We start from the raw sequence: 20,435 nt of genomic DNA, 5'->3' as shown, positions 1-20,435 counted from the left end.
TACATTTTATTTCCACGGATATATTTACCAATAATGAATGAATGAATCTTAATTGCCATTATATCCACCTTTTTCTGAACGTCATAAACGTAAGCCGTTCTGATAAGCCGGTTTTGCTATTCCGGTGGAATTGAATGTTTACGTTTCCATGGTTTCAGTAGTCACGGTAAACGCATGGATCATTTTTTTTTTTTTCATTGAAAATCTGTAAAATGCATGGATTATCACGCCAACTTTTAACAATCAGTGTTTCCCATACATTCATTTATTTGTGGCGGCCCGCCACAAATAAATTATGTATCCGCCATGAATAGATTTTTCTACTTTTGGCTCGATCAACGCAATATCGTTCCGTTCATTCATCTCCGCATTTACCGTAACTATGACAACTAGTGAAACCATGGAAACGTAAACATACAATTCCACCAGAAGAGCAAAACCGGCTTCCGTTTTTGACATTCGGAAACCTGTGGATAAGATGTAGCCTACAATTAGCCAGATTCATGTCGTCACTCGGGGTGGGAAGATTCAACGCCGTCACATAACGTTACCGTTTACGTTAGCAGTTGAAGCTAATGCTGGCTAACTTAATTCAAATCAGTTTGACCCAAATGTTGTTTTACTTTGAAATATGGCCCGATGTCCCTTCAGACGTTAACAACCCATGCCTTCCTTAAATCTGTATCAACCGGGAAGTGATGAAAGGAAAGCAGAACATCAGACTCCCAACGTTTGTATGACTTGCAGCCAGGGACGCAGCAGTTATAAGGTTTGTTTACCCACCCCGAGTGATGGCGAAAGGAAAGATGGCGACGCTGTGAATATGGTCAATGGAACTCTGTTTGGCTTCTCTTATTAGTTTGGTTCTTTTGGAACAGCTACAGCTGCATAAACTTCCACTAAAACTGGTTTAATTGGTGTGAGTCGTCCTGTAGCGATTGTTTCTGTATCGTCTAAACACATCTCTCTCCCTCACCTGACTTTGAGATCATTCATCAGAAGAGTGTGAGAACGCTGAGGTAGATACGTGTAATATTGAATTCCTACAGGTGTCGCGGTCGGACCTCTGCTGCGGATTTATCGTGCAAACGCCAGGTGTAAATGTATGAACGTGAAATCCGAAGCGGCTGAGATGAAGCTCGGGGGTCGGCGTGTCTCTCATTAAGTCATACATCACGTGGCGTTGTGTTGGTGATGACGGAGCGCGCCACGAAGGTCAGAGCCGCGGTTCCTCCCAGCTGCGAGCCTTCATCACATGAGGCGGGGGAGGGGTGGTGGTGTTTTTTAGTCAAGAGCAGAGTTGTGGTCGCTCAAACACAGCTTTAATAGATTAAACCAAAAAAACATCTGTAATTGAAGCAGTAGATGAAATGGATAATGACTGGGCGGACGCGGGTTGATTGTATGAAAATGTATCGGCAGCTATTTTAATTTTTCTAACGGCATGAGCTCAGCAAAGATCCTCTTTATTTCTGGACTTAAATAAAACAAATGCTGACTCGTGGTCTGACACCTCCTGTCTCCCTGTGTCTCTGTTGGACAGATGGGACGGATCACTGACTTGCACAGTAGTGCTAACACAGCATAAACATGTGTGCTGCCTGCCTCCTCCAGCAGCTGCTCCCGTCGCCGTCATCACTCACTCTCCCTCTTAACCCAAACTGTGCTCATTTCTTGCCACACACACACACACACACACACACACACACACACACACACACACACACACATACATATACACATACACATCCTCCAGATTTATTAGATGAACACACTGTGGTGACTGTGGCTCACACACGGCGGCTGACATCAGCGTACCTCTGCCTCTCTGACTCGGGTTCCTCCAGGAGCAGGAGGAGCAGCTCTCCGTCAAACTGTTGCACACTCCTTGCACAAGTTCACCGAGTTCATTTATTATAGGGGAAATTTGGCATTACGCGTGCGCGCGCACACACCACATGCGTTCCCTGTTTTATGACGACGAACAATCACAAACAGCCTCAGATATGCATAGCTGTGATTTGCGTTAAAGTTGGCGAAGTGTCACAGTTTTCCATCTGTTTCACAGCTGCTGCTGCTGCTGCTGTTGCTGCTGCTGCTGCTGCTGCTTCTCTCTTTCTCTCTACTTTGTTCCTGATGTTTTCCTCCAAAGATTACAGAGAGCAGTTTGAGAGGTTGGACATGATCTTCTGTAAAATAGGAATTGAAAGAATGCCAACCACAAGTGGCATCAGAAACAAGGTTTGAGATATGAAACGTCCCATATTTGATGCTTTTTTTTTGTGTGTGTGTGTTTTTTATTTAAAATGTTGAGCCATAAGAACATTTCTGGTTTTAAGGAGCCAAAAACCATCTCGGTGTAGTTTTGTTGTGACATCACCAAGTTACAGAAATCCTAACGCCTTGTTCTAAGGCTCAGTTTCTGAATACAGGCTGTTTGCATTTGTGGACTGAGGCTTTGATACTTTTACAGTGTTAATGTAGAACTTAGAGCTGATTTACTGATCAGTAACATAACAGTAGAACAGTAAAATGAAAGCTCTTATTGAGAAACACTGTGAAGCTGTTGCAGTCGGCTTGTTAAGAACAAGCTAATGGCAGAGCTGTGGAGCCTGTTTATCCTGCTACAAATCACAAAAACTTCTAGCGGAGACAAATCAGTCCCGATTAACAAGAAAATACTTGTTAAAAATCTTTCTTGATGGTTTTTTAAAATCAGCATCATATTTGAATATACAGTAGCCTATCATTTAATGATGTGCTGGTATCAACCGCCCACCGCCTAATTTACCAGCCAACAGCTGAAAAGGAGAGTACCGGCACTTATTTTTTCCCACTTGAAGAGTAACTAAACCCCTAAACCAAATATCAACCCCAAAAAACAAATATATTTGGGTATGAAGTAGTGTTTTGATTGTAATTGATTCTGGTCCAACTCTTGACATTTTAGTCAAAATATTTCAATTTGGTGTATTTTGTTGTAAAAATGTAAGAGTGACTGCCCTCTATGGGTTGAAACACGGCTATTACAATCGAATTTTGCTATTGGCTGAGATGGAGGTCGATGACGTTTTTGGAGGCAGCTTTCGTCACGAGCCACCACTCTTAGCCCCGCCCTCTCAGCACCGGCATCCGCTCCTAGTAGTGTCCGCGCTACTAGTGCTGTTAGAGTCGCTCATTAGTAGCTTGTTAGTGCTATAGTACAAGTGTCCATGTGTGTTTATTACTTTTTTGTCTCCTTTGTGTGATTTTGCGGGTGTGAATGGGTGAAGCAGGTGTGAATTTCCAGCTTAGAACACGTCTGCCAAAACTGAGGGGTTTAGTTACTCTTTAAAGCACTGGCCATGTTGATGTCCATGCTGTGTCACCAGCACCTGTTGATCAGTGGAACAGTGACACCACTGGTGGAACTGTGCATGTGCAGCTTGATGCAAGTGTGCACCTACATACACACACAGTGCGTACTGTATAGGCGTGCACACTCTCCTTAGGTGTTACCTGAACACATTAGCCCCCGTGCATCTTTTGGTGGTTTTATTCTGGGTTGGGTTAAATCACTTCTGTAAGTGTGATGTTGCAGGTTCAAGTACAGACAGGGCTGAGCTACATGGCCGGTTCAGGTGGAGGAGGAGGAGAGATGAGGCCATGCTCGCTCTCTCTCTGTCGTTCCAAACACATGACTCACTCAGTCAGCATAGATTCATCATCCACCGTGTAGCGTTTACTGTACTTCAGGTGCAGTTGGACAGGCAGGCGTGCCCGACGGCCCTCTGACATGTGAGTTTTTATCTGACTTTGATGTGAGCTGAGCAGAAATGGGTTTCACTGATGTGAAGGCCTGGCCCCGAGGGAAGGGGAGCTGCTGCTGCACCTTCGAGGGCATTTGTCTCGTTTGACACCTTTTTTTTTTGTTTGTTTAACACATTCAAAGTTTTTCTTTCATGAGATTAGAAGATTTAGGATGTTCAGCGCCTCATGTGTCGGCGTCACACTCTGTGCTGGCGATGACAGAGTTACAGAGCTGTGTGACAGTTAAACGGCGGGAACTAATTCATCATGGGAACACAATCACTCTTTATCTGGGGCTTTGGGAATGTCGAGCATTGATGTCAACTCTCTCCTCGTCTTCGGCTCTGGGTGAGCCTGTGGAGGCAACTTGAGTATTTGTTCTTCACTAGTTTCTGTGAAGGTGTCGCTACATGTCAGGGCTGCGTATAAAAATACATTTCCATTTCAAATATTTCCCCAGTTTTTGATTTTAAGTTTCTATGGAGGAGAAACAAGTTGTTAATCCAGGATTTGGTGGTGAAACTACTGAAGCTTCAGTTTTTCAATAACAGTTTGAACATAAAATGACCCAGAATTCCTTTCTGTAATCCCGGTAATTCAGCTTTTATTTTAAAAACCAGCTGCTACTAAAATAACAATTTTCTCTCCTTTCTCTCCTCACCAAATTATACACAGTGATCAAAACAGGTAAATGTGAAAAAGATCAATTAATTGAAAATGGCTGAATTTAATTAGCTTTTATAGGTCATAGTGCATATAGCACAAAATAACCTGCATGGCCCAAGGTGCTACACATGCACTACTGAATTATATTTAATAAAACAACAAATATGAAATTAAATCAAATTAATTACAAGTCAATAAGAGCAACTTTTTATTTTTTTTTATTAAAGTAGGTGTCGCACATACTCGCTCGCTCTCTCTCCAACCTTCAATTGTACTGGTTGCCAGGTACACCTATAGGGAGTCGCTAGTAGCTAAAGCTAAGCTAACGCTAACCGTACGAGCAGCAGCTCCGGTGTTGACAGCGGACTGAAAACACATCTGAATCATTTCACACTAACTCACCTGCAGACGAACCCGCAGCATCACACCTGCACCGGAAACGTTACAGTACCATCTGACTGTTAGTTAGCATTAGCATTAGCATTAGCACAATGCCATTTCTCCACAGAGCTATCATGATCTGGCAACGTACTAATGCTGTTAGCGCAGAGATCATTTCATGCCGACGTTGCCAACGTAACCGGATGTAAATATTTATATATTTTGGACCCGTCAAAGTTTATAAAACAATTATTTATATACTATAAAAAAATCTGTAAAATTATACTTTTATTCTGCACCCCTCTAGATGTTCTGTGGATGTATTATTTTTGAAAAATTTATCATTTTGATGAAAAAGTTGTAGCTATGACCTTTAAACAAAAAGATCAATAAGTTATAGATCAATATCTGCTTTTACCAATAGTATCTGTCCTGTGTGCTGCTCATCAGTCCGATCGGCTGAGCAGCTCCAGCCCCTCCCTCACTCAGGTCTCTGAATCCACCTCATCACCCCTTGCTTTTGTGTCTCTGAACCACCGTCCCCTCACACCGCCGTCCCTCTGTCCTCAGGCACCCGTGAACGGAGACGCATCTTCGGCCGAGGGCCTGTCAGAGAACGACAGCGGCGTGGAGCTGACCAATGAGAACAGCCCTCTGACTGCGGCCGAACCACCCTCCCCCTTCAGCCCCAAACAGAATGGAGATGCTGCCTCTCCTCAAGGTAACACACACGTGCACATGCATGCACACACAGAGACACACCTTTTTTTTTTTTTAGGAAATCAGAACCTAGAAGACAAGTTTGAATAAACTATCTAAAGTCATGTTCATCCTTGTTTCGGGGACTTTTGTCTCCTCTGGTCTTTCTACTGTTTGGTCTGAGAACAGATCCCTGGTTGAGACATTGATCTGTGGCACGACAGTATTGTGTTTCTTTTCTACCATCTGTCCCATCATCTGTCCATCTCCTCCCTCTCTCTCTCTAGATGATAACCAGTGTTCAGGTGGAAGCAGGAAAAGGAGCAGGAAGAAGACAGAGGAGGAGGAGAACACCTGGGACTCCTGCAGCGAGGTACAGCTGCACACACACTGTGGCTGGTCTGGTATGTCATCTGGGGGGTGATGTACATGTGATATTTGATCCACTCTGTGTGTCTGTGTGTGTGGGCGTGTCAGGAGGAAAAGGCATCGGGAGCGTCTCAGCTGGGTTTGAGACAGAGACCTGTACCCAGAACCATCTTCCAGGCCGGTCTGACACCGCACACCAAACCTCGCAGACCGAACCGCAAACAGGAGCACGGCGTGATCGTGGTATATACAGGCGCACAGGCGCACACACACACACACACACACACACACACACACACACACACACTCTATACCTGCACTGCCTGTTTCTCTTCTTTTCTTCCTTTTTCTTTTCTAATCCTCATGTACCGTCTCTCTCTGTTCCTTACTTTCCCCTTGACCCACCGTGGTGTAGCGCTGCACCCTCCAGCTCACATATGAAGCTCTTCTAGTTTGATAGTCTAGGTTCAATGGAGGGCTGGCGACGGTCACAAAAACTCAACTCGACTCATCTCAAACTTTATTTATAAAGGAGATATGCAAGTCTGGTTGCTTTTCCTCTGTTTTGCTAACCCTCCTCCCGGCCATGTGCATTTTGTTTTTAATGAACCCGGTGAGAAATCAATCCATGGAGCGGTAGATAACGTTATGTCATATTTGTGAAGTGTAAATTTGTGTAGTTTAATGTGTCATAAACAAGAGACGAGAGCTGGGACACCGGGTCGGAAGCTCTGATCTTACAAGTTTGGTTTTCAGCCAAGAGACGCTAGATGGAAGGCAGAGAGCCTCCATTCTCCCTGGAACAAGTTACATGGGATTTGTTTAACCATCACTATTACTCCACAGCTGTTTAATTACGGTAACAATGTAGCAGAATTAAGCTAAAAATCCTGCATAATTCCTCTTTAAAGCAGCTGAAGTTGACCAAAGTGCTGTACAGGTCAGTAAAAACATACCATCATTAAAATACATATGGAAATTGTAATAAAATACAAATGTGCCATAGATAAACAGATAAAATACAAAAGAGTCAACCTAACTGAATGCCAGGTAGAAAATGTGCGTTTTTTAAGGACGTTTTAAAAGCCTCCATAGACTCAGCTGACTGGATGTGTCATGGCGGGCTGTTCCAGAGCCCAGGAGCAGCCGCAGCAAAGGCCCGGTCACCTTTGGTCTTCAACCGAGTTTTAGGGACGACCAGTAGCAGCTCTGGCCAGGGAGCTCAGAGCCCATCCACACGGACACGGGTTTCAGTGAATCCATATAAGTGTTTTTTTTTTTTAATAAATCTTTTTATTTGGTTTTTCGTTCACATACAACAACAATTCACACACACAGTGTATGCAAGAAATCTTATAAGAAAATTAGCAGTTGGTTGTCCTACACAACGTATATGTTGAAAGCAACGACAAACTTAAACTGAGCCGGAACAGCTCCTATGAACCACTATTAACCCTTATCCCTTCCCACCCACTGTTAGATAAAGGAAAAGAAAGAATCCATATAAGTTTTATTGTTTGGGGGATCAAAATGGTTCCCAGAGTGGAAAAAAAATCTGAAAACACAGCCCCAACGTTTTCGTGTAGACACCCAGAACGGATCGTTTGTGAAACGATGATGTCATACCCCCCACCGCTTTGACCCTTTAACCTGAGCCACACCACTAGATGATTACAGTCTATGGACGTAACGACAACAACAAGGGCCAACTAGCTACTGTCGCTCCCACAGACTAAATATTCTGCAGGACTAACAGCGCATCCATCTTTGAAAAAGTTTCCACCCTTTGTGGCATTAAACAATAAAGAGTAATGCAGACAAGCTGAAAAAAACAAAAAAACAGAATCACATGATGTTTTTCATGGCAGCTCTGTGTGACATATTTAATTTAGCCTACACTTCCTGCTGACCTTTTGCCTTCATGATTGTTAACATTTACTCTTAGATCTATCCCTAATGTCAGCCGAGCGGTTGGGGTGACGACCCTGACACTTAGGTGGATACACCTGGCCTGAATAAACACAAACATCACGCCATGTTCCTTCGCTCCTCTCTACTTAACATAGTTGTTTTGCAGCGTAGTGGAAAATTCTTAAGGATGGTTCAGGATGATTTTTTTTTTTTTTTTAGTTTTCACTTGCCCACATCTGGGTTCCTCAACAAGTCAACACGCCCGTTAGTCAGAGGAGGAGGGAATATGACTTTGATATCTCAAGGATTAGCAATATATGTTAAACGGGGCATGTCAGAATAAAACATGTTGACCTTTTTTCCTCTTTGACTCCATTTTTAACAACCCACATCCTCATCCTCTCTTTCACTCCTTCTCATATCTCACTGTCTTCTTTTATCTGCAGGGTGCTTCTGCAAAAACTTCATCTCAGCTTTTCTTTTTCTTTTTTTTCTTGAGCTCTCCTTTTTTTCCTTTAATGAAGCTTCTCTGTTTCTGTTGCATTCTGTCTCTTGACTCTAACGTTTTTCCCTCCCGCCCTTCGTCAGTGTGCAGCCGGCCCTCGGACAGTGGTGGTGGTGCCCAGCGAGGTCCCTGAGGCCCCCCGCCTGGAGCTGATGGAACAAGACTCCAAAGACTCGGCACAGAGCAGCACCACCACGTCCAGCTCTGAGGCCCAGTCAGAGTATAATGTAAGACGAGAGTGTGTGTGTGTGTGTGTGTGTGTGTTTGAGAGATTTGGACATCATGACATTAGTGACTGATAGAACGGCATATACAGGGGCAAGAAAAGTTTAGTTTTCTGCCTTAATTAACCATTTACTGTGATCCGATCTACATCTAAGTCACGAGTATAAACAAACACAATGTGCTTAACCTAATGCCACACAAACAATTATAATAATCCATGTCTTTATTAAACATATCCATTAAACATTCACAGTGCAGGTGGAAAAGTAAGTGAACCCTTGTGTTTCCTGTAGCTGCAGATCAGAACTGAACAACACTCAGGATGAATCCTGGACCATTGGTCCTGACAGAACGGCTTCAGCTCAGCCATGTTATTATAGGATGTCTGGTGTGTCTGGAGCTCATTCCATAGCATTCCTACTGGATTCAGGTCTGGGCTCTGACCGGGCCACTCCCAAAGGTGGAGTTTCTGTTTTTGAAGCTACTCTAGAAGATCTAGACACAGTAGATTATCTTCAGTGTTTAGGCTCGTTGTCCTGCTGCATCACAACTTCTGAGTTCCAGCTGGTGGAGCCACCCTGACATTACCCTGTAGGAAGCCTGGAGAAACTCTGGAAGTCATTTTGCCCTCGATGACAAACTGTCCAGGAAAGCAGCCCTAAACCTTTGAGATGATGTTTACATGCTGGTATGCAGGCACATTTTTACACCATATGTACAGAAAATACAAAAAAATTAAATCAGTCACAAAACGCAAAACATTTTCCCATTAGTGTTGTTGAGTGGCAAACTTCAGGCCTGCAATGGAAAGCAAAGCAATTAATGCAGATAAAGAGGAAATTCCAAAGGGTTCACATACTTTTTCTTGCAACTGTATATCCACAGAAGATCTTGTCTGAAACACTGACACTCTCCAAACCTTCTAACCAAAAAAGTCCAAATGAGCAGAAGAGAAGCTGAGGCGAGGTCACAGAGGTCACACTAACAGGAATCTGTGGCCTGTAGCTGCACCTCTTCAAGTCTCAACCCATTCTGTGTCGGCAGCTGTCGCAGCGACATGGATCCTAGAAAGCCGTTCAGATACAATCAGGAAACCTAAAGATGTCAAACAATGTGTTCTCTGTGGAGGACGTGTGAAGAGGTGGAAACACGTCTGCAGTGGTGATGGGATGGAGTTTGAAAGGATCAGACGACACGAATTCAGGACGATTTTCAGACTTCTTTGTAGTGGCCAGCAAATTTCCAGCATCGGGAATGACGAACGGACATGTAGTTTAACAGAACTGACGAATAGCGATTTTGCGTCTACGATGCTCCACGGCACACCGACAGAAAGTCTAGTATGTTCGAATTTTTTGCTTTTCTTCACATAATCTGACATCTACGGCGTGAACGTTGATGTTGACCAATAGGATAACAGAGCTCTGACGCATTGTTTACACCAGTGGTTCTCAAAGTGTGGTCCGGGGACGCCCAGGGGTCCGTGAGTCCGTCCTCGAAATTTTACCACTTTTTTTTTTCAAGATTTTTTTTTTTTTTCCCCAGAATTTCACGCCATTGGCCCTAATTTGAAAGTACACTGACTAAAAAATTTAACGTTATTCAGTTTCAGAACAAATATTTGTGTATTTCTGGTGTTTGTTTAAAAATTTTGTCCAATGGGGGGTCCGTGGTCTAATTTGTATCAGTTCAGGGGTCCTTGATCTAAAAAAGTTTGAGAACCATTGGTCTACACACAGTGAAGCTATGTTAGCTCGCCTCATGTGCCCAATGTAAGTGAATGGTTTTGAGGTGAACACATTCATTAACGTACCTCATGTCTGGAGGACAGACGGTCATACTGTCCTCTTCACCAGACCCAGGAGCGGCTCCATGATCCTTTTTTCTTCCTTTTTTCCTTTTTCCTGTCCGAGCAGAAGACCGCTAGCATCACACACACAAACACATCCATGCACACACAGCGCTATGTAGCCATGATTGACAGTTTGTTGTGACGACTTCCCGGTGACGTATGAACGCGTGGTGTCGCCAGTCTCCCGGCCATCACACGGCAAGAATTTATGCCGCTGTGGTTTAATCTGACATGGTGACCATTGTGAGGGACAAAAAAAAAATTGTGTAGTCTGAACCCGGCCTTAAAGGACAATTCTGGGCCCCTAACATTTTACCTAAAAGACGGAATCTGAAGATTTTCAGTTTAATTGCTCCTGTTTTGCGGTAGTTGTGCATCGCCATGGCAGTGATGAATGGGAGAGGATGGAAGTTCAGAGTCAAGAGTTGATATTCCTGTGTTTATGACACAAACGGGAGCTTCTGACTGCATGTAAACAGACCGAGCGCGTCAACTTGGGTCTGCGGGAGACTTTGAATTAGATCTAGTTTTACAAACATGTTGGCTTGTTTGAAGTAAACAAACCATCTGACGCTGTCTATGGAAAAAAATTGCGGCTTTGAGGGATGTAAACAGCCTAAGCAGCGGAACTTCCATCCGCTCCCATTCATCGCTGCCGTGGCGATGCGGGGACAGACACAACTACCGCAAAACAGGAGCAATTAAACTGAAAATCTTCAGATTCCTTCTTTTAGACCTAAAATGTTAGGAACATACAGCCCCGAGTTAGATTTGCCCGGAATTGTCCTTTAATCTGTTAAGAGAAAGTGGAAGAGTTTAGCTGCAGACATCAGAGAGTCTGTGTGAAATGAGCTGAAGGAAAAGGGAGGAGGGGGAGGAGGAGGAGGAGGAGGAGGAGGAGGAGGAGGAGGAGGAGGAGGAGGAGGAGGAGGAGGAGGAGGAGGAGGAGGAGGAGGAGGAGGAGGAGGAGGAGGAGGAGGAGGAGGAGGAGGAGGAGGGGGGGGGGGGGGAGGGAGGAGGGGGAGGAGGAGGAGGAGGAGGAGGAGGGGAAGGAGGAGGAAAAGGAGGAAAAGCTGCCGGAGAGAGAATATTTAAAAAGAGGAAGTGGAGGTTTGGCAGCGACTGAAAGTGGAGGAGGGTAACTCCCCTCACAGACCTCACAACCTCCTCCACCTGGCCTTGTGTTGGTGCAGGTGGCCACACACACACACACATACACATGCACACAACCACAAGCGCCTTGCTATGCAGACTGGTGGTCGTCATGACCTGAATGAAACTATTGATACTGAGCAAACAGTGTGTGTGTGTTTACCACGGGCCTCCTTTCAGATGCAACTCCTCGTGTTTGTGTGTTTTCACTGCCTGGACTCAGTGGAGCGTCACCTCCTTCAGCCGAGTCAGACTCCATTACAAAGCCCTAATGGGTGTTCTCTCTTAAGGCGGACTGAGGGGATCACGGAGCCGCGGGCTCTATCGGGATTCGCCCGTGTGCATTGAAATCCCACCTGCTCATAAATCAACAGGCTGAAATGGGTCAATTATGGCATTATCAGGGATGTTGGCTGTTTTCTGTTCACCAAGAGGCTGAACGTGCAGAACGAACAGCAGGAACAAAGGAAACACCTGAGCAAACAAGGAAATCAGGCTGCGTGGACATTTACAGGCAGGTGCAGGGCGACGCCAAGGTGGCCACATACTCTCCACTTCATGTTTGTCATGCTTTTAAGATTAAGAGGTTAATCTTAATTGAATCCACATTTTGTATTGATCCATTAAGGGAAACTTCACACTCTGAGAACTGTGTCACTTTTAGTTTTGAGGTTAAAGAGATACGCCAACATTTTTTTTCATGTCTTGCCTCACTCCCATGAGTCCACGACAAGCAGATAGATGCCATCCTTTCGACTGTGCGTGCAGTAACAAGGGAGATAGAGCCGTATCGCCCGTAATTAGCTTAGCTCAAATGCTGGAAGTACAGTTATGTTCATATTCATAATAATAGCAGTGTGTTTAAAAAGGTGAGTAAACCTCAAAATTCTTCAAATAAATTGTATTTTAAGGAACACAACTGCATTGGGGACACTGCACATTCTATTTCAAACCAAGAAAATTGGAAAAAGTAATTTAATTTGATAATATTTTACAGAAAGTCAAGAAATATAATGTTCAAAAAACATCTTGACATCTTTTTTTACACGCTTGCTGGTGTGTTTGGGGTCATTGTCTTGTTTGGGGTCATTTCCTCTTCAGTATACGGCAACATGACTACTTCCAGTATTCTGGTGTACTCAAACTGATCTATGATCCCTGGTATGCGATAAATAGGACCAACACCATAGTACGAGAAACATCCCCATATCATGATGCTTGCACCACCATGCTTATGGTGAAGCATGGTGCTCAGGGCCGGCCCTGTACATCTGGGGGCCCTAAGCAGGATAAAATTGGGGGCCCTGCCTCACAGTGTATCATCACATATTCATAAAACCAGCTACCGTATGCAACCCTTGCATATTTTATTGTACCTCTATCAACATGATGGCGAGCAGATATTTCATTACTAATTAGAGTCTAAACACTTAAAGCTGTCTAATTGCACTTGTCATTTTTTCTTCTACTTTGTTTTTGTCTGAATGTTAATGTTAATATTGTGAATGGCAATAGGTGGCTCCAAACCGGCAGTACTTTTGATGTAGCAGAAAGATAAAAGATTCTACAAAAGATTACAGTTTGAACAGATTTATTTTCTTTAAATTATCTGTACAGCTAAATTCTAGAACCCTTAAAACAAAACTTCAGTTGAGAAGAAGATAGAGGATGTTGGTTGGTCAGCAGCATCATCAGCAGTAACCATTGGAGCTGTGGAGAAGATTAGTAGAATTTTTTAGCCACTTTACACACAATTTAATTTTCCAACAGAGATAAACATATTGTGGCAACAAACAAGAAACTTACCAACTGTATGACTGGAACCAGCCACAGGGGATGAGGATGTGGCAACATGACAGCCATTAATAAATGGGTGATTGATCCTTTATCCCCTCACAGGAAAACAGCTGTTATCTTTTCACTGTAAACAGACCTTAAAATCAGCCAGGACATGTTAACTGCAGCAGGCTGGTATGTAGCAGCTAGCCAGCTAAGTGAGCTAACACAAGCACCGACATGTTTTTCGGCTAAACGTACATCTAGTAAACATAACATTAATTAGCCTTACCTTGTCCTTGTTTTTTTTTTCATCCTTGACCTTCTTTTTCCTATTTTCCGCACCTGACGGATATATCCTTTTGGACATCGTCGCTGTCCAAAAGCCAATCACCTCCTCGCAAATCGCGATCTCAGTGAGTGAGGGAGGGAGGGGGCCAGGGGGGAGAGAAGGGGAAGGGGTGGTGCGCGCTCGTTACCGGACAACGGCCACAGTCTGCGTTACGTTTACGTATGCGTGTCACGGTCATTGTTGCCAGTTGGGTCAAGGGTTACACTTTGTCAGAGACGGTTAGACAAATGATTGAGCAAAGTTTGGGGGCCCCCTAGTGGCTGCGGGGCCCTAAGCAGCTGCTTAGTTCGCTTATAGGGAGGGCCGGCTCTGATGGTGCTGTACTGTGTACTGTGTACTGTGGCTTGAATTCAGTGTTTGTCGGACGTCTGACAAACTGTCTGTGGCCCTTAGACCCAAAAAGAACAATCTTACTCATCAGTCCACAAAATATTACGCCATTTCTTTTTAGGCCAGTCAATGTGTTATTTGGCAAATTGTAACCGCTTCATTACATGTATTTTTTTTAACAATGGGACTTTGCGGGGGCTTCTTGGTGGTAGCTTGGCTTCACATAGACGTTGTCTGATTGTTACAGTACTCACAGGCAATCTTAGATCTTCTTTGATACTCCTGGAGCTGATCATTGGCTGAGCCTTTGCCATTTTGGTTATTCTCCGATCCCTTCGAATAGTCGTTTTTCTTTTTCTTCCTCGCCTTTCTGGTTTTGTGTGCCATTTTTAAGCGTTTGATATCATTTTAGCTGAACAGCCTATCATTTTCTGCACTTCCTCTTAACTCTTTGACTGCCAGCCATTCTCACAGCAGCTTCCTCCAGCTTGCCAGGCATTTTCCAGCTTTTTGACTGATTTCCGTAGACCCACCATAATATTATGTACTGTTACTACATACACATTCAACCCATCAAAGGAAAGAAGAGGGTCTCTAGTTTCCAGCAAAAAAACCTGTTTGTTTCTATCTTGTTCCAGTCTTGTGAAATTGACGGTTGAATATAGGTTAGTTTAGCCAAAATGCCATTTTGGCACCAAAATCTTGAGAAAAAGAGGTTTTTGTGTCGGCTGTCATTTTCAGGTGAACCAGTACAATTGGCTCCTTTATATTTTGCTTTAGTGACGCCTCAACATCTGTACAGTTGTTCTCTTGTAAACAACAACTAAATCAACACTGACAAATGACTTTTGATGACAAAAGACAAAATATTTAGCTACTGACACACACTACTGCAGCCTTTTTTCTTTCTTTTCTTTGAGTTACAACTTTTTCTTTCCTTTTTTTAGTGTGTGTGCGTACGTGACGTGTGCGTGTGCATACGTGTGTGCATACGTGTGTGTGTGTGTGTGTGTGTGTGTGTGTGTGTGTGTGTGTGTGTGTGTCTGTGTGCGTGCGTGTGTGTCTGTGTGTGTGTGTGTGTGTGCGCGCGCGCGCGCGGATCAGTTTGACAGGTTTTTGTAGCCGAAACACGGCGCTTTAGATCAGATCCAGCTTCCTCTGGTCAGCAGGCAGCGGTCTCACTCACTCTCTCTGTCTCACACACATCTACACACACACAGCCGACAGCTCTGGCTGACGCCCCCTGAACTCACAGCCACAGACATGTGCGCTCACAACAGAGTACTAGACACTCCCACCACGTTTACCTCTCGTCACGTTCGCCGGCGCCGTCCGTTCCTCATCCACACTACTGTAGATCGCGGGGTTTTCAAGCTGCTATCCGAGTGATTTCTCGCAAAATCGGGCGACTTTCCAAACGCTCTTGACGACTAACGACGAGCGATCGACGGGGTTGTTGTTACTAACGTTTGTGCTTTGTATCACGGAGCTGCACAGAGCTTCGACGAGCTGCCGAGCCGCCATGAGCCCCGCCGCCGCCCCCTAAGCTCTCACCGGCGGCCAGAGTGTCACGGAGCGGCGCCGCTGCAGTCAGACACCCGCACCGCTCCGTGAGGGGGGGGGGAATACGCTATATTTTTTACATCTCTCAATCCAAATGTGTTTTTCTGCACTTTATTTTGATGATACAAGTCTGATCTTCACAGAGGAGTAGGGCAAGACATTCAGCATGGCGTTGCCATTAAAAAAAACGCTAAGACGAGTTATCTCGTCTTTGGCAGACTACGCTTGGATTCGCTAAGACGAGATAACTCGTCTTTGGCAGTGAAAGAGTTAATCAAAGAATGCTCTTCTTCTTAACAGTGTCTTGAACAACCCATTTTACTCTGTTTTTCAAGGACAAATGCACAGCCAGCATATGCAGCATCAGTTGCCTTGATCCTTGAATAAGGGCCACCTGTTTAACACCTATTTTTTTTCACATAATCAATGACCTCAATAATTGAACCTGGCACTGCTATTTTTTTGAACACGCCCCTTTCAGTAAATGATTCAGTTTCACAGAATCAGCAGCATGCACGTCATGCCTGTTGGGTCTGTTGGTTTTCTATACCTTTACTAAACCTTCTAGAAAAAGTTGAAAAAAAAAAAGTTGAAATTCTAACAAAATCAGTGATTTATCTTGCAAGTGATGTCGGACTGCTATTATTTTGAACACAACTGTATATAGGTAGTGTTAGCCTGCCTCCTACCCCAGCCGAAATCAGCAGTCAGAAGCTGATTTCATTTTAGCTGTAAACTCTGTAAATATATCACTTTATCGACATTTCAAACATTTTAGGCGAGAAAGTAGCCGTTTAGATCAGCAGTGTGTCGTTAACTTGTCTAAATACCAGCTGTTTACAATTTTGTTCGGACGAATTCAGCGCTACTCAAGCTAGCCGTTGTGACCAACGCACTTCCGGTTACTTTCACAAAATAAAACACCCGTTGCCCTTTACATACAGAAAACCATGACGATAGAATTTGTGCTTTACTTTGAAACCGTCTTTGCTTGAATCCTCCGTTTTGACCGATCTCGTCCCGTTACCGGCATTTGACCGCTCATGATGCCTTACCGGACAGTTTTGTCAGCTCTGAGACAAAGATCGCCCCGCCGGTTTCCATTTAGAGTTGCTGAAGAGTTTCTCTGATGACTTTACTGGAGGCAGGCTAACACTACCACTTCCAGCATTTGAGCTAAGCTAATTACGGGCGATACGGCTCTATCTCCCTTGTTACTGTATGCACAGTTGAAAGGATGGTGTCTATCTGCTTGTCATGGACTCGGGAGTGAGGCAAGACACGAAAAACAAAAATGTTGGCGTATCCCTTTTAACCGGGAGGAGAATGTGACCAATGACCATACTTTGGAAAATGAAGTCATCTTCTTGGGCAATATTCTAAATTGTATATCTTGATTGTAGTCCAACCCAAACATCATGATATGTAGCAGGGTTTCTGCTACATGCATTTTTTCGTGGCAGCCCGCCACGACTAAATTATTGCCACCACTGCTTCAGTATTGGGGCAGACGCACAATAATAATCTACCAGTTACTATTACTTTGCACCCTTTTCCACTACACAGTTAGCTCTACTCGGCTCAACTCGGTTTAGGTCCTTTTCCATCACAGCTGAGTTCTTCATAGTTTCTCCTCAGTGTGGGCGGGGTCGTCATATCACGGTGGCTACGGCCACATCGTCTCGCTCTCTTTTTTCGACCCTCTCGTCAGCTCCAAACTCACTCGTCTGCACCTCGGTTACAGACACTGTTGTTTTCCACACAGCAGTCAATTAACTTGTGTAAAAGAATAACAAATGTCTCAGTTACAGATCAGTGGTGTGTTTTGAAAATTAGCGCATTTGATTCTCGTGTCAGACGTCACACTTGAGTGGAAGTGGAAAAACAAAAATAAAATAACTGCTGCCACTCCTTCAAAAAATTCTAGCGGAAACACTGTATAGTATATTATTATTTTGTTGTATGTGAAGTTTCAGGGTTTTTTTTTTCATATATAAGAGAGTGTGCAGCAAGTGAAGTAGACTCAGCAGTAGAACTTTAAAAAAGATCTTTTTAATACTATGAAAATATTGCAAATCAGAAATATTCAATATTATCATATATAATTAATATATGGTTTGGGGGATTTCTTTCTTTCTCTCTGGATCCACTGTTAGACGTGGTGACTGGAGAAAGTTCACAAGTTTCTTCTAGTTTTTTTTTTTCTTCTACCTTTCAGTTTGGCATCAATCAAGCTGATATTTCCAGCCTGTTGTTTCAGGCCAGCCAACCAATAGAGGGTTTTTTTGGGGGGGTTTTCTCAGCTTTTGCACAACACAGATATCATTACAGATCTCTGTCGGCGTGTCCAACCATCAGTCCTGCTTCCTCTTCTTCCTCCTCCTCCTTCTCTGCCAGATGAGATATCTGTCAGAATCTGCTCTTTTCCCCTCCTCAGTTTTCCCCTCCTGCAGCCTGAGGAACAGCTTCCCAACAAGTTACCAAGGCCTCGTTCAGGCTGCAGCCAAAATCCCATTTTTTCTTCAAATCTGATCAGAATCTGATCTCACTGTGACTGACAGACCACATTACATATTGTGTGTGTCTACATTGCATGTGTGTTATCCACAAAACGGGCAACAGTGAACTGTACCAGATCATTACGTGGAGCCACGGCACAAATAGTCCAACTGCAAAGAAGCAGCAGCAAAGGCAGCCAGAGCTCCAGACTGCCCCTAAAATTTGAGATGGTACATGTGTTTTTTTTTCTTTTCTTTAAATAAACAGGTGAAACATGGAATCTGTCAGGTACAGGTGGCAGGGTAATGTGTGTGAGGATCATGAATGAAAAGTAAATGTGAATATTTGTCCAAACAGAATGAAAAAGCTCCATATATAAACGGCTGAATTGGAATAAATAGGCCCAAACTGAATGGAATTTCATTTGGTTTCAGAGAGGTGGAATAAACCTTTTCTTAAACCGAAAGAAATGAAAATTATCATGTAAATGTAAAACGGAATGTTGTCTGGTTCCGTTCTCGACGTAAATGCGTAGTGACGTTTCTTCACTTGCAAATACTTGAATGAACGTTTCAAAACAATGAACAACTACTGTGCTGATCAGACCATAGATCTCCATCTTTGATCATTCACGGGAAGAAAAGATGCTTCGAAATCTAATCAGAGCAACGGAGCCGTTCATGTTGAAACGGATCTGTACAAATCTAATCAGAATCGCATTTGAAAACCACCTCTGTATCAGGTTGAAATCAGATTTTTTGGCTGTTCAGACTGTCAGAGAATCAAACTAGATCCAGTTTGGATCTGCTAAAAATCCGATTTGGGGGTGTCGGTGTGAACCAGGCCTACGACTCAGTCCTGATGTTTTCCCGAGTCAGAGACGGAACATCCCAAACTGTTCCTCCACCGCAGTAAAAAAGCTTATTGTCTTATTGTTGACGTGACCTTATCCTCCCTCGCTCTTCGTCTCTCTCCCTCTCTCTCCCTCTCTCTCTACCTCCCACGTCCAGGACAACAAGGGTTTTGGCATCGGCGAGCTGGTGTGGGGGAAGATCAAGGGATTTTCCTGGTGGCCCGGGATCGTGGTGACGTGGCGCGCCACCGGCAAACGGCAGGCCAGCCACGGCATGAGGTGGCTGCAGTGGTTTGGAGACGGCAAATTTTCTGAGGTGAGGAACGGAAAGAAAAACAGACGGGCCGGGGGAGAGGAGGTGAATCACCGTCGTACGTGTCATCTGAAGCTGTGTTTCGTTTCGTTTTTTTTTTTTTTTTTTTTTGTCCCCAGGTTTCAGCCGACAAACTGGACTCCATCACCGCCTTCCCAAAGTTCTTCAGCCAGCCCTCGTACACCAAGCTGGCCTCCTACCGCAGGGCCATCTTCCAGGCGCTGGAGGTGAGTCGCGGTATTTTTAGGTTTTTCATTCTGTTTATTAAAACTCGTTCAGCTGCACGTTAGACTAAATCCCCTAAATATCCCTGAATACAATTTAAAACTTTATAAAAGGAATATACAACATACAATAAATCAAAGAGTGCAGCTCACTATTGACAATGTGGAAGTGGAAAGAGTTTTTGAAAATAAGTTCCTTGGAGTTGTTATTGATCACAAGCTGTGCTGGAAGCCACATATCAACTTCTTAAATAAAATATCAAAAACTATGGCAATTCTATAAATGTAAAAATATCTTAACAATAAACTCACTAAAAATTCTGTACCAAATAATCTCTGATAAAACCATATAACCTTATTGTATAGAAGTGTGGGGACGCACATTTAAACATTTAAAACAATTACTAAACCAATTTTCTTACTTAAAAAAGAAGCAATACAGCTCATAAACAAAGCGGATTATAAGCAACCAACCAACCAATTATTTATAAATATATATTAACTCAAATCAAAAGAACTGGTGGACTGCAAAACTGCACAACTTATGTTCAGAATTAACAACAACATGCTGCCTGACTGTATTCAGAATGTTCAATAAAAGACAAAGCCATTACAACCTCAGAGGGGTGTGTATATTCAGAAAGTCAAACATCACCAAACTAAGATTTGCTGATATTTGTATATCAAAATAGGCAAAATAAGCTAAACTTCAGCCTACACCTTTTCGGTCTAAATGTCCGTTTTGTTTCTTGTTGTTTCTCTTTTTGTTGTCTTTAAAGACCTCGTCAAGCTGCTGCATTTATGTGTGATCTATATTTCTAATGTAAGATGAAGTGACACGTCTAGACCAAAATAAACTAAACTAAACTAATGTTAAATGATAACGATGAGAGTGTGAGGCATTTCCCTGCCAAGAACACACTGGTTCATTGCAAGTTTGTGTGTGTCAGTGGCAGAGTAAAGCAAACACACGTGG

The 20,435-nt window shown here is 43.6% G+C and overlaps 1 protein-coding gene across 1 annotated transcript in view; it reads left to right on the top strand.

Moving 5' to 3' along the window:
- Positions 1–20,435, top strand: part of dnmt3bb.1 (DNA (cytosine-5-)-methyltransferase 3 beta, duplicate b.1) — a 92,748-nt gene that overhangs the window by 37,696 nt on the left and 34,617 nt on the right. Inside the window, exons 3-8 of the mRNA XM_085783079.1 lie at positions 5,407–5,557; positions 5,823–5,908; positions 6,013–6,147; positions 8,404–8,547; positions 19,080–19,238; positions 19,355–19,462. Of these exons, the coding sequence (XP_085639205.1) occupies positions 5,407–5,557; positions 5,823–5,908; positions 6,013–6,147; positions 8,404–8,547; positions 19,080–19,238; positions 19,355–19,462 (783 nt within the window). The remainder of the gene's footprint in view (positions 1–5,406; positions 5,558–5,822; positions 5,909–6,012; positions 6,148–8,403; positions 8,548–19,079; positions 19,239–19,354; positions 19,463–20,435) is intronic.

This window comes from Trachurus japonicus, chromosome 7, assembly GCF_045865225.1.
Source record: "Trachurus japonicus isolate A0001 chromosome 7, Traja_1.0".
NCBI classification, from domain to species: domain Eukaryota; kingdom Metazoa; phylum Chordata; class Actinopteri; order Carangiformes; family Carangidae; genus Trachurus; species Trachurus japonicus.
This window is presented reverse-complemented; position numbering and strand designations above follow the sequence as displayed.